Source organism: Styela clava, chromosome 10 (genome assembly GCF_964204865.1).
Source record: "Styela clava chromosome 10, kaStyClav1.hap1.2, whole genome shotgun sequence".
Taxonomy (NCBI): Eukaryota; Metazoa; Chordata; class Ascidiacea; order Stolidobranchia; family Styelidae; genus Styela; species Styela clava.
In genome coordinates, this window is record NC_135259.1 from 4,856,546 (window position 1) to 4,871,241 (window position 14,696).

Consider the following 14,696-nt stretch of genomic DNA (forward strand, 5'->3'; position numbering starts at 1 on the left):
GGACTCCTCGCCGTCGTTGGGTGGTTCACGTAACCGCTGGTCGGTTACGGCTTCCTCCACCACCATGCTTCGAAAACAAACAATAAACTAATCCTATACCGGACTTGGAATGGTACCGTAACCGGACGAGAGGCCGTGGTTCGCCATATGGTATATGGATAAGCCGTCTTATCGGCTTTCTTCTCCCCGGGGATAAATATGTAAATCCTATCCAAATGTCAGAACAGACAGGGAAAGTATAGATGAATTTATTGTTACTGTGTTATGAAAACTGCAATCACAGAATCAACAGATTTTAATTTTATGATTTGCTGTGGCAGATTTTTTCTTCAAATATTTAAATCTTATTTATTGTAATGAATTAGGCTAGAGTTGATAAATCAAAGTACGGTACTGTTGTTATATCGTTATATCATGTGCATAAGTATAAAAAATCAATGATATTTTTCCTTTTCAAGGTTTTTCTTTAAAATAGTTAAATATTATTACCGAAATAAATGATTGATTGATTGATTATTAAAAAATGCAGGCACAACCATGCGAATGCATTTTAAATTTGAAACTTTCCAGACTTCGATCTGCATTTACTTCCATTTGTGATTTATTGGACCAACAAGGTTGGAATATATTATCGGAACATCTCAAATCATTAAACGTGTTGGATGCAAGAGATATGAGTGCAATACATCATGCTTCTTCATTAGCAGTTGCCAGCCCAACAAAAGAACTTTTATTGCGATTGGAACAGAAAAGTAATATCGATTTCTCGGTGCATGCTTTATTATTTTACATGAATTCTTTACAAATGCCTCAATATTTTCAAATTTATATGATGATTGCTCCTTTACATAAGAAAAATTGTAGAATTTCATTTGAAAATGAAAGAAAAAAGATTCTGGATGAATTGTTTTCAGAAGATCATGCATCGACTATGATGCAACAATCACCAAACGCTGGTTATCCTATGGTTCATGAATCTCCATTGACCAATTTTACTTTTAACAATCTACAAACTTTTCCTGTATTATCTTCAGGAGTTTCACATGCAATCCCAAATACAATGTTCCCACCAACATTAAATCTAACAAACGAAAAAGGGATTCAAATGCCTTTTTCGTCGCAGGCATACAAACAACCTGGCTTACAAATGAATAGTATTAATAATCTTTCTCATCCAAATAAGCCTTACCTTTGTATTGTCGAGCACCCTAAAGAACAAAGATTAAATTGTGGAGAAGGTTTAATTTTAAGGTGCGTAGCTGAAAGTGATCAAGCCAATGTACATTATTCCTGGCAACGGGATGGTATTAAATTACCTGATCAAACTAACAAAGTTCTTATGATATTAGATGCGCAACCATCGGATGATGGAATCTACGTTTGTACTGTTACATGTGATAACTCACTCAGTGCTGTTTCAAATGCAGCAAAAGTAGAAATTGTGAAAGAATTGGGATGTTCTATAAATAAAGATGTACACTCTGATTATGATAATGTTTCTATGACTGCAACTGCCAAATTTGCTTTGTTAATTGCCAACGAAGATTATGTCCATAACACGACATTAGCTTCTGCAACGAATGACGTAGCAGCGTTGGCCTCGACGTTAAGAAAAAAACTTCAATTTAAAACAGTATCACTCGTCAACCTTAACCTATCTGAGATGGAACGAGCTGTTAAGGTGTTTTGTAGTTATTTAATAAATGGATCATATTGTGTTTTATATCTGGCTGGACACGGCTTCGAAAATGATGGACAATGTTATATTGTCCCAACAGATGCTCCAAAAGATTACACCTATGAGAATTGTTTTTCTGTCAAAAAGATGATTCAAGATATAAGTTTGCATGATCTTCATTTGACAGTTGTGTTATTGGACGTCTGTAGGCGACGCAATGAACGTGCGGTCAAACTCCCTGAGCCAACTCATAATAAATTTAAATCGTGCAATTTTGTTATCAGTTTTGCAACTATGGAAAGTGGAATGGCATACGAGGTGAAAGGTCGTAAATTAGGAGCATATGTTTCTAATCTTCAGAATCATTTGAGCAAGGACAAACGCATTACTAGAGTTTTGGAACTTGTTCATCAAGACATGCATAAATGTGAATTAACCAGAGGAGTTCAACAGCCAGAATTCAAATCCAATATGTTTGAAGACAGAAAATTAACCGACCCATTGAAATCTCCTTTCAATGCAGAAAAGCAGAATATACATGACTATGAATGGAATGAAGTACATGTTGGTCAGAAGCCAATATTATTTTTTTTCGAATCTTGTGGGGTATATGTAAAACTTAATGTAACATGTCTATTCTCAAATATCCTCCTAATTGAAGCAATTGTCATTGATAAAGGTGGTACGAGCATTTGTAATGTATCAATCAATCTCACTTCTGATTCGCAATCTCAGAATGGGAGCAGTACATCCTGTATTAGACTGGAAGATTTACAAAGACTTAATACTCACATGAAAATTTTACCCATCTCTATTAATATAAGCTATGTTATTAATGAATTCATATTTGAAGAAAGTTGGGATGATAATATTGATATTCCTTTTATAACCTGGTGGATGCCTGACGAATAGTTTATATTAGCACTGAAAAAGTGATTTTTTTGATATGGTATATAACTAATGTAATGCTAATTTGTAATGGTGCAATTTTAGCTGTCCACTTCTAATGTTAACTTTTTTAGGTGTCACACACACTCACTCAAAAGTTACAGAGAACCGGTTCTGAGCAAAGCTATTCGTATGTGCAATCACTGATATTCTAAGAGCTTCCTTACAATATAAATACATTTAACCATAAAATTTTACTTTTAATAATTACCAACTTTAGGCATTTTTAAATGGAATATTCACCTTCGATTGGCTTAGTTTTTAGGTAAGAAACCTATTTCCATCATTTTGGGACTATGTAGACTTAGGAAGTAAACAAGAAAAAAGGACTTGTTATTTGTGTGATGCTATCTTAGATTTATTTAATTAATTCAACATATTTATAGAGATATAAAAATTGAATCATATAATAAGGAGGTTTAACCTTGACTATATGATTTCATTTTAAATGAGCTCGTAATAGTAAATTCCTTTGAATTTTATTGAAAGTTTCACACTTAACACATACATTATGTCTCACAAAAACAATTTTTATCTGTTTGGTTCTAGGTCGTATTGACCATTGGTGCAGTAATTTCATATTAACGTTATAAACAGTTTTTGCTTCATGTAATTTGAATAGTTCATTATTTTATTTAAGTTTACTTTTCTGTTACTTTTTTAAAATATAATTTCAAGATCATGCGCGACGTAGTGGATTAGAATAATCATGAACAAGTAAATTAAATTAAACCGAATGCATTTTCAAAATAATATGTTGTTATTTGAAATCATTGTTACATGAGAAATTTCGATATATTACGGTATATATTTTATGTGTCGTCTATTTTGCATTATTGCTTTACATTCGTATTTTTTGTAAAAAATATTTTCACGAACACAAAGTGGTCTATACACGTACACAAAGTGGGGCGGCGGCCTAGAGGTTAAATTATTTGACTTGACTATGGGTTAAATTCCATACCCATTGGCCACCACCCACTCAGGATGTAATAAATGGCATAGGCATTGATGAATCGAAAAAATTCCTGTTTTTCCAAACTATAGTAGTTCCTAACGATATATAGAGAAATTAATTTCAAATTTGTGGTCAAATTTCACTCCACTTTTCGAAAATGAATCAGTCCTCTTATGTAAAATTAGCTTCATATTTGCAAATCCGTTCAGAATGTCTTATTGAGTGTTTCTGTTTCTGCTGCTTAGTTGAGAACCTTGATTAGGTGGTGATTCTCGGTGAGATTTTTTCCAACCCTATTTCAATAGATGGTGCGAATCGAGTTCTTCATTGTAATTCTGTAACTTGTATTTCCACTGTCGTCATTCACAGACTTTCTCATGCCTAATTCATCATGCTGTAATTGCTGTTTTAACTTTTTGTAGCTTAGTACTTCCACAGTATTAGTAAAAAGTTTCAACCTACCAAGAGTTTCATTTTATATTGTTACTTGAGATTTAGATCGGTACTGAAAACTTTTCTTATTCATATTTTTTATTTTATCATATTTTGTTTTTAAATGCTTGATTTAATATGTGGTATATAGGCTATATTTATTTGCCATGCTTATGTAATTTGATTTTATTACTTATTTTGAATTTTATTAAATCTTCACATTATATTATTCTTTACAGTCTTTATTAGGGTAATATAATAATATTAAGTTTATTATTGATATGACCAGCTATTGATTTTTGGTAAATGTCTGATGAATGAATATTTATCGGATTCGTATGCATTTGATGCAAGGGTTCTGTAGCAGGAATAAACAGGACCCTACTATGCAATTCAAGAGCCCTGTTGCACACAAACACAAACCTTGTCCGAGGAAGTCTGATTTTGGTCAGACGAAACGTTACAGAAATACATTTGTGTTAGTGTGCAGGGGCGTCCCTGATTTACACAAGAGCATATTAATTCAATATGTACTCGGCCTTGATTAAGCATACTGTGAACTGTGCTTTGGTAATCAGTTGTTTTTTGAGTGTCAGATACTCAGATTTCATGATATTTTAAAAGAGTTATTTTATGGAATAAAATTATAGATTGTCAAAAATCACGCTATGTTGAAAAAACATTGGTGATATTACTAGTAATCTGAAACCAGCATTATCTTTATTGGTGGGAGGGCATGATTTGACAATAAAGATTATTAAATATGGATAACCGGGCTTTTATACATACCCATTGTTGTCTTGACTGGTTTCACTTTTTTTACATTGGCCAAATTTAGTTACATATAGATATTGTATTGCAATATAGGATACCTAATATACAAATATTGATTTACAAGATCGGGAGTGTCTTAATAACAATGTTCTCACAACTCCTTTCTAATATTTATTTCTTATCTGCATTTCTTGTTGTTAAATTATGATACATTATTATAGAGTGTTTGCGTTCCAATATAAATTTGCATATAAGAAGAAAAATAATTGGATTGTTGAATGAAGTTCTGTAATGCCTATTTCATGAATAATTTAATATTACTTCAAAATTATTAGCCCTGATATATACATTCCTGTTAATTTTATGATTTTTTTTTAATCTTTTTAGAAATTTCCAGATTTAGAGATACATGGAAATTGATATTGAACATCCTTCTTTGCTAACCTTGAATTCTCAAACCGGAGTAAGAAGAAGTAATTGTAAAAAAAATAAAAAAGATGAGGATTATGGTTCAAATCAACAATCATTTGTCACAAGTATGTTACAGTGTATGATATTTAGTGTTGATCACAATTGACGGCTCAGTGGTGGGTGTAACTGCCCCACCCAGAATATAATCATTTATGTTGTGTTAGAACGATTTGGGTTCTTTTAATAAAATACAGTTTCTACATACCAGTGATGATAAAAAAATTATTCAAACTTTCTCATTGTGGTAAACTGTATTTATAAGGATATAGGTAATGTAAATCACAAAACTGGAATAGTTTATTTTTTTTAATATTTGGTCATTTTAGAATAAAATGGCTAAATGACTCTTGGACTAGGCATATTATTTTGATTTTCTGCTTTTTCACTGCAAATTAAGTTTTTTTAGACAATTTTTTGGCCTTTCATTATTTTTTTTATGATTTTATTATTCCTGTTTCAGTAAAACTATATGGAAGATTAGCAGCATCCTGGACAGCTGAGAAGACTATTCATACAGATTCTGAATTCATTGAACAATTGCTTGAAATCAAGTGAGATTAGATTGCACTTTTGAAAATAATAGTTTATGACGTCCGAGCCTTGAATTATACCAATATTGACAATTTCACCATTTTCGGAATTAGTTTTTCTGCCTTATTGGGCAATGGGCATACTATTCTATACAATCTACCAACAGTAATTCTTAAGTCTACTCTTCGGAATCTATTCAATTCTGTTAGTTCGTGATTGATTACCAGTCATGCTCTGGATCTACTGTTATGACCCATTCTCAATGTCAAATTAAAAATAGGAGAAAATGGAATTTGTCAAAGGTCAAAGCTATCCTGATTTCAATGTCTTATTATTCGTTTTTATTACCCAACTTGACAGGCACATATCAATGTATTGTATACATATTATAAGTCACATTAATGCTTATGTATGAAAAACCGGTAGGTAAAATTCTGATACTGCCAAAATATTTGTTACATATTTCGGCATACTTTTGATTTAATTGTTTTTGCTTCTGATATGTTTTATTTTTATTTTAGAAAAAGATATGAATATTTGATTCGCAATTGTATATGCAATAATGAAATCCAGACTAATGAGAAAGACATCCAAAATGAGTAAGTTTATGTAGTTGTTGTTCATGTTTTAAATAAAGATATACATAACTTAGTTACGCTATTCTAAATTTCTGCTTTTCTATTAATTTCGGAGAATGTTGAAACTAAGGCGTCACAGGGTGAAGATCCATTGTGCCTGCCGTCTCACTGACAGTGCAATTAAATGGGTGAATAATTCCGAACTGGAAAGGAATTAATTGCTTGTGACGGAAATGGGCCTACTTTGTGGCCAAATCGTGATATGTGCAAATTTTAAAAGTTAATAAACCCATGATTTTTAATGCAAAAATAGCAAAATATATGGGATGAGCAGTATTTTTAAATTTAAAAAACATCCCTTTTTATAATTAAAATATGATTATTTCTAATTTTGGGATCTTATCGCAATCTTCGAACATGAGAACTTGAATAGAGAATAAAATCTTTAAATTTCTCCAATTTATTTGCAAAATTTCCTGTTTTACTACAGTGAATTATTTGAAGAAGGAACTAAAGTAATTCCAATCTCTTCTGGTATGTTGTACTAACTAGTGAATATTTAATATTACCACATTGTACTCTTGGAAAATTCGTGATTTTATGAAATTTAGTTAAATATATACAGTTTACGAAGAACTATCAATTTTTCCCTCTTTAAAATTGAGTTGATGTATAAACTTGGTACTAATGATCTGTTTTGTTAGAAGGTTTGGTAACTCTGTTTTACTATGTAGTTACGACACCTAGGTTTTTTAAATGAAAGAAGCCTGATATGTGTTTCAAAGATGAAAACAGGAATAAACAATAACTGTAACTATGGTAGTTTCCAAAAGAGTACTTGGAATTTAGATTTGTGTGAAATGTAATTAATGCACAATTTGTTTTGAAATTGATCTGTTTGAAGTTATTTCGAATGATTTTTGTGAATAAGGAGTAATAATTCCTGTCACACTGTTATAATTATTTACCTATTTTCAGAATCTGAAAAAGTAGAAAATGACCAAGTCATGAATATAGAAATAGATGGAGCAGATTCTGAATATCAGGTAAAAATGTGGAATAATTAAAAAGGTTGAACGTAATGACCTAGTGGTCGAGGTGTTAGAATAATGGGGACATGCTGGTGTGCAAAAGGTTGCATGGGGAAAACTGTCCAAAATTCAAAAAAGCTATTTACTAGGCATTCTCCCCAATCACTGTGTGAAAAATTTTAATTGGTTTTATTTATTCTAATATGTTACATAATTCCGACCTATGAGATATTTAATTACTGTGCCTTTAATTTATTTAGATTTTGGATCCAATTAGAGTATTATTTGATTTAGTACTTTTTATATCAAGGTATCTGACGGTGATAACTTTGATTCTGATTCACCTGAGAGTGAGGATGATTTTGAAGACAATGATATTGCAAAAAACAGGTAAAATTATTAACATTTATCTGTAGTTAGTGAATTTTCATACCAGATGCCCATAGTGGTGACCTATCCTACCCTAGAAAGAGGTACAATTTTTGGTTTTCACCACTTTTTTTTTATTGATATAATGCCCTTTGAATGAAAAATTAATTTTTGATATCACTGTTCTTGATTTGCTTACTAGAAACAAAAATACTTTGCAAGTTCTATTTATTTTAAGTTGTACTGAAATATGTATTATTTGTCAATATATGATGGTTAGCCTTGATCTTCATATCACTGATGTTTTTAAATGTTATAGGCTATAGGTTCATCAGTTTTAATGTCTGGTATTTGAGGATTTTAGTTTGAATATAAGAAAATTTATGAGATATCTGTGAAAATTCGAAGAATCTGTGTAAAATTTCATCACATCCTTTTTATAAGGAATAAACTCTCGAATCTTAAAAATAATATTGATATAATTAAAAAAACAATGAACAAAACCATTTACATTTTATACCTTTGTTACCAGTATTCACCCTATTCACTCTTTCTGTACACTGTGCAACAAGCCAATTAACAAAGGACAAAAAGAATTACACATTTTGTCGGAACATTTTATTCTTCATGTGGAATGTAAAATATGCAAAGAAACAACTGGAAACAACAGTAAGAGTTCTCGGGTTTTCTAATATCCAGTTTTTTAATCATGGTGCGACTGCTTTCATATTTCGTCTAGTTTTTGTCTCGGGATATCTAGTATGTTTTTAAAAAAAAATAATAAAAAAAATTAAAAGTGGCCTACTTGAAAAAGTTTGACCAGTAATTGGCAATGCAGTTTTCTTTGAAAAACTCCCAGTTTGCTCAAAGTGGCCTTTCAGCTAAGTGGTAGGAACATTGATTGAACAGTCCCACACAACTATCAATGTCGCACAACCTGAACCCTAACCTGGTACACAACCTGAGTTGAGGTTGTGCGCCATCTTGGTGCGCATACTTCAGGAGGTCCTATTTGTATATATACATCTCTAACAAGTTTATTCAATATATTAATATACTGTACTCGTTATCATCATAAATCAAGTACCGTACTGAACAATTAGGCTATATAAGTCATGATTGAATTTGATAAAAAGCCGATATCAGTGTTTAAACCTGGTTTGGAAATTTACTCAAGTTACTGACTCCTCAAAGTTATAAGAAGTTTGCCTACAGAATAAATTTGATGGCAATTTTATTTATCATCATTGAAGTTACAGTTGGTCTTGTTTTGTCACAGATTCTGACAGAGAAACTATTAATCATTTGATTCCTTTGGATAATTATTTTGATCATTTAACAACTTCTCATCAGGAAAATTTGAACTGTCATTCTTGTAAATCAAAATATATGTTAAAGAATGATACATACAGGTAAAAAAAATATGCATAGGTGGGGTATGTTTTGGGACTTGGTAGTGGTAATTGTCCTTCAACGGCTGAAGTGCTTGTTGCTAAATCATTTCATTACATTTAACGAATCCTGTGTCGCATTTACTCACATCTCCCCGAAAGGCAACAAATTTAGTAGGCGACTCAAACTGGAGAAACAATGACTATTATTTCAAACTTCAGTTTCTCTCCATGCATAAGCTTGTCTGGAGTATTCTTCATAGGATAAGCATAATATTCTATGTATATCTCAAAGGAAAGCAACTTATAAGACAGCTTGATCGTGAATAGAACCACGGCTCCTTGTCTGATTTAATGGTTACTAGTCCTGGTTTGGGAATAGTTAGCCAGCTAAATGTTTGATACTAGTGTATATCGACACCTCAAAACCAAACAGTGCTAAGTCCACTTTTCCAAAAAATGACATTTTTCAATTGCTGATTTTCCTGGACTTAGCTCTACATTTTGGCCTATTTGCCTTATCTCTAGGTGCTCTAGATCTCAAGACAGCTATGGACATAACCCTGCTTGTTTTAGGGCATTTGAGAACTAAACAGAGCTGTGTCTACTATAGTGGACTTAGCTCTGGATAACTGCATTGTAAGTTGGGGCTAAGTCTGTTTTTTGGACATAGCTCCTCTCAAAAAATATAATACAAAGCGCTAAGTCCATACCAGCCTCTATAATAACATAATAAAGGGGCCCTAAGTCCAATAAAATTGTTTCTGGTCCAGATTCTGGTCCAAAATTGAGAACCAAAAAGGGTTAGGTCCAAAAAAAAAAACCCAAAAAAAATTGGGACGGAGCACAAAATTTTTTTATACCATCAATATATGGCCTTCATTGTAACTTTGGTGGACCATAAAAACTAGACATCCTCGATGTAAGGTATTAGAGAAATAAAAAAAAGAAAAAAAGTTTTTTGCGTTTTTCTCAAAACTAAAAAAATGGACTTAGCCCAATTTGGATTTCATGCGTCGATATACTGTCATGGGTACAATACAATATAATGGCTATTGTGAAATCAATCATCTTAACCTTCAAACTTTTTTATACCATCTTTGAAATATAAATTTCATTTAGTATAGCAAAGTGATAAAATTGTGAGCACCGACTACTTACCGTAATTCAATTACAGTACCAATTAGGAAACCATTGCAAGCTATTGATGAGCTGTCTCGGCCGGCGTTTTCAACTGAAATACTTATTTCAGGAATCATTTCCTCAAAAAACATTTGAAAGATATTTTATGTCGATGTATTGAATGTGAAAAACAAAATGGGATCAATAGCAGTAGTACACACATAAATAAGGACAACTTAGTCAAGGCACATTCAGTTAAAGGGCACCTCCAAGGAATGCATACACCAGAAGGACAAGGACGGGTAATACTTCGTTGTGTGACTTGGTAATCACTTTTTAGAGGTCCTAGAGCTTGCTTTGATGTGACTGCAAGAACTCAATTTTTGACTCATATGTTTCCAAGAGACGATTCTGACTTTTGACTTGGTCTACACTGCCCTATTTATAACTAAATGTACATTCTCATTGAACATCTTCTTAGACCAGTAGTTCTCAAACGGTGGGCGAGGGGCGGTTGTAGTCTTGTAGACAATTTTTTGAAGGGGTGTGAAACTGATTAAAAATAAAAATATTAGTTAGATTTGATCTTCCCCGTCTTATTTGTTTTTAAAACTTTTCAGTTTTCATTATTTACTTTCCATCCACTTATTTTCAACTTGACAAATTCTAAAAAGGAGACACGGCTTGAAAAGTTTGAGAGCCACTGTCTTAGACCATTTAACACTTTATTTGTACTTTTAGTTCCCTTGCAATATATGTGGTTTACTCCTAACCAAGAAAAGTTTGCCAAGGCACATCAAAAATTTGCATACAGACAAAACACTGGATGACAATAATTTATGGTGATTTTATTTTTTTAATAGATTTATTGTGGCTGCATACTAATAGTGACCAGAACAAGTAGATTTGTTGGTAGTGTATATTGATATTCCCATATGGCCTTCAGCTTTGTTAGTGTTTCTGTAAGTGCTACTGTTTTTGTAACGTTTGGAATCTTCTAGGTTCGAAAATTTGACCTATTATTTCTACCCAGATCTTGATAAATTAGATTACTTTTGAAACCATGTTGACCATTTGACACACGACACAATATCAAGTGCTTTCACATTGTTGCTGATGTTTCTTCATTTTGCATTCCCAGCGATATTTGTGGAAAATATTTTTCTCAACTTAAGAGACATAAAAGGATACATATCCCATTGAATGAAAGAATAAAAGACAAAAATTACCTTTGCAAGACCTGCGGGTAAGAATATAATAATCGCAATACTATGTATTTGGAAAGAATATATTATTATATGTAACTGCAAATTATTTGACAAAATCATCAAGGTTGGTAACCAAACTTTTTCTCTTCCCGAAGTTCTAAACATTATGCTATGTTTTGCTATTGTTACAAAATAGAAGAGCCTCTGAATCAATGGTTCTCAAACTTTTTGGGCCGCGCCCCCTTTTTAAAATTTGTCGAATCTCGCGCCCCACCTCAAAAATAACTAGCTAACAATAAGCTAAAAATAACAGATAGTAGGGCGAAAGTATGTTTTGATCACGAAAACACTTTGAAAATATGTGTATGGAAGATATCCAAAATAAAGAATTGCAACTATCCAAAATGAGGCGGGCAAGTTCAAATTTAACGAATATTTTTATTCGGCTTCACACCCCCTCAAAAAATTCCCTTGTCCCACCGTTTGAGAACTCCTGCTACAAATGGTTTTCTGATTTCTTCCAATTAACATTATGTTTGCGAATTCATTACAAACAAATTTTGTTTTCAGATTCTTCTTTCATAAAATGCCAATTTGATAACTGACTAAACTCTGATAACAATCAGTTCATTATTATTCCAGAAAAGCATTTTCAAATGCATATAACTTGAGAGTTCACTCACGTTTGCATACTGGTGAAAAACCATATGTATGTGATGTATGTGGGAAGGGATTTTGCCAGAATGTGGAGTTGAGATTACATACTAAGAAGTAAGTGTTCAATGCTTATATGTGTTCGGATTATATCATTGACCATCAATCTTGATATTTATTTGTATTGTTACGCTTGACTCACAAGACGAATGATTTGGTTTGAAGTATAGAATAGCGGGGCAGTTAAAGTCTAGCTGCTGATTGACTATTTCAGGGGTGTGCAACCTTCAATACAGGAGGGCCAGATACAAATAACTGAGTAAAACTGCAGGAAGCACTTTTATTTAACAAAGGCTTTCTAGTAGTTTAAATTTTGGTTATTGATGTTATAAACATGTGTTGTTTGCTTCGCACAAGCTAGCTGTTAGGGTAGGGTGGTCCAAGGTTGGCGGGCCACAATAGTGCCAAGAATATGTAAACAGTGCAATACAAAACAAACACTTTCATTGTCAAATACATTGATCATTATTTGACTTTTTTTAAGCTAAAGCGTGAAAAAAACCACAAAAAAAATATTTCACTAAAACTTCCAAAAATTTACTATATATACATTTAGTGTAAGATTTCAAACTTTTCATAACGGAGAAAGTATCAAAAAGAGAAACTGCCGTATTAAATTGTCACCGACACAACTTGCGGACATATCAAGCAAGCATTGTGGTATTTTCCCTCCCACACCCAGTCAAAAATATGTTTGAATTGGTCAGCTTTATTTTTAAACTCATGTTAACAAAATGACTTGCATCTAGCTGCAGATTGATTGATTACCGAATTTTACCAAATTTGAGATACAGGAGGGTAGTTACTCAGTTTTCTGACATATAGGCAGCATTTTTTGTAATACTGTTTAGGCTGCTTACAAAAAACCACCCGGCGGGAATTGTATTGTTCGGCCATAACATTAATATTTAGTTATCAGGCATAGCCTACCTAGATTAATAGATTCCTCATTCGATTTTCAGTTTTCTATGAAGCCTATTTGTTAGCATATATTCCCGACCAAAAAAAAAGAAGAGCCAAATAAATATTCAGACTGCCTGCGCATCATTGAACTTTGCTAGTTCCCTCAACTAGACAAAACACTAGTCAATTCAGTGGAATTAGTGATGTAACAATATGTCAAAAGATTTTTCTGGTTATTTTCATCACGAAACAACACCAAATGCGACTTTTTGTTTACCCTCGCGCAAATGCGACGCGGGCCACAGATAATGGAGCGGCGGGCCATCTATGGCCTGCGGGCCTAAGTTTGAACCACCCTGTGTTAGGGCATTGTAACGTCATCGATAATGAATTGGACTCGAGTATAGGCTTTGCAAAGCAAAGAGAATTACTCGCAAGTTCCTGATGAAACTAAACTAAGAACCCATTTCGTGGGCCACACAATTTGTCCTTGTGGGCCACATTTGGCCGCGGGTCGCGTTTTGCACACCCCTGGACTATTTTGTTTGGTCTCAGAAAACTTACTTATGGTTATGTATAGTTGTGAAGTTTTCAAGTTCTGATAAATAAATTCTGATTTCCAAAATTAAGTTCATTCTATTTTTTGCAGCCATCATGAAAAAACTAAGACAAGGTCGAAAAAGCAGAAGAAAAAAGAAAATGTGAGTTAAAAAAAATTTATGACATCACTATTGGTTGTTATAGCACTTCAGACTAATGAATAATACGATTGTGTTTTGATTTATTCTATTGATTATTTATTTAGCGACCAGTTTCTGTAAATTCAACTTCTGATGGGCATATTTTACAAAATATACGATTCGTAGAAGAAAATACTGTTACTACAGAAGACCCAAATCAAACTATATCACAGATTCCTGCAGAAAATCATGTTCTAGAAATGCATCCGCAACATGGGGCAGAAATACACCAAGAGCCGCTATATGCTGTTTTAACTACTAGCTACTCTGGCAGTAGTGAAGCAATACTTTGCGCCAATAATATCCAAGAACAGACATTTTTACAAGTTACCAATACTGTTGAAACAAATACAAATGATAGAGATTGGTAACAGCAACATCAGTGTATTGTGGTTGATAAAAAGAGGAATCTTTTTGTTCATCAATTTTCATATAGCAACAGAATAGCCTAGGGCCGAGGGATGTTCCCTGGTATAGGTCCATGATGAGCTGTATATCTTTTTGTTATGGTTTAAATCATATATTATGTTGAGAGACGTTCCTTGACCCTGCGTTGGATTTTATTTATTTTTTGTTCCGTTCAAATTTCAAGTATTTTCGCTAAGCAGAGTCTGTGTGTTTTTTTTCTTGGATAGGGGGGAATAATTTTACTGAAGGTGTATCACGAGCGTTACGCATTTGTTGAGTACTGAATGACAAAGTACAGACGGGCGCGGCGGTGTGGCTCAACGGGCTAAGCGTTAGGAATACGCTCGCCACCGCACCTCTAACTACTCTGCGTGGGTTCGCAGGTTCGAATCCCATGCAGGGACGGTTATGTGCGAGAGGATTGCTGGACTCCTCGCCGT

The 14,696-nt window shown here is 33.1% G+C and overlaps 2 protein-coding genes across 2 annotated transcripts; both read left to right on the forward strand.

The window, feature by feature from the left end:
- The first annotated feature begins 457 nt into the window (after window positions 1–457).
- LOC144428141 (mucosa-associated lymphoid tissue lymphoma translocation protein 1-like) lies at window positions 458–4,255 on the forward strand. The gene has a single exon (XM_078116881.1). It carries the CDS (start codon window positions 524–526, stop codon window positions 2,588–2,590), a length of 2,067 nt encoding a protein of 688 aa, XP_077973007.1. The 5' UTR covers window positions 458–523; the 3' UTR covers window positions 2,591–4,255.
- A 144-nt stretch (window positions 4,256–4,399) lies between these two features.
- Window positions 4,400–14,457, forward strand: LOC120337442 (uncharacterized). The gene is made up of 14 exons (XM_039405196.2): window positions 4,400–5,326; window positions 5,722–5,812; window positions 6,314–6,391; window positions 6,861–6,904; window positions 7,349–7,416; window positions 7,712–7,791; window positions 8,303–8,439; window positions 9,050–9,182; window positions 10,414–10,585; window positions 11,025–11,125; window positions 11,425–11,529; window positions 12,134–12,262; window positions 13,758–13,809; window positions 13,914–14,457. The coding sequence occupies exons 1-14, from the start codon at window positions 5,200–5,202 to the stop codon at window positions 14,217–14,219; spliced, it is 1,623 nt and encodes a 540-aa protein (XP_039261130.2). The 5' UTR covers window positions 4,400–5,199; the 3' UTR covers window positions 14,220–14,457.
- Window positions 14,458–14,696: the final 239 nt, after the last annotated feature.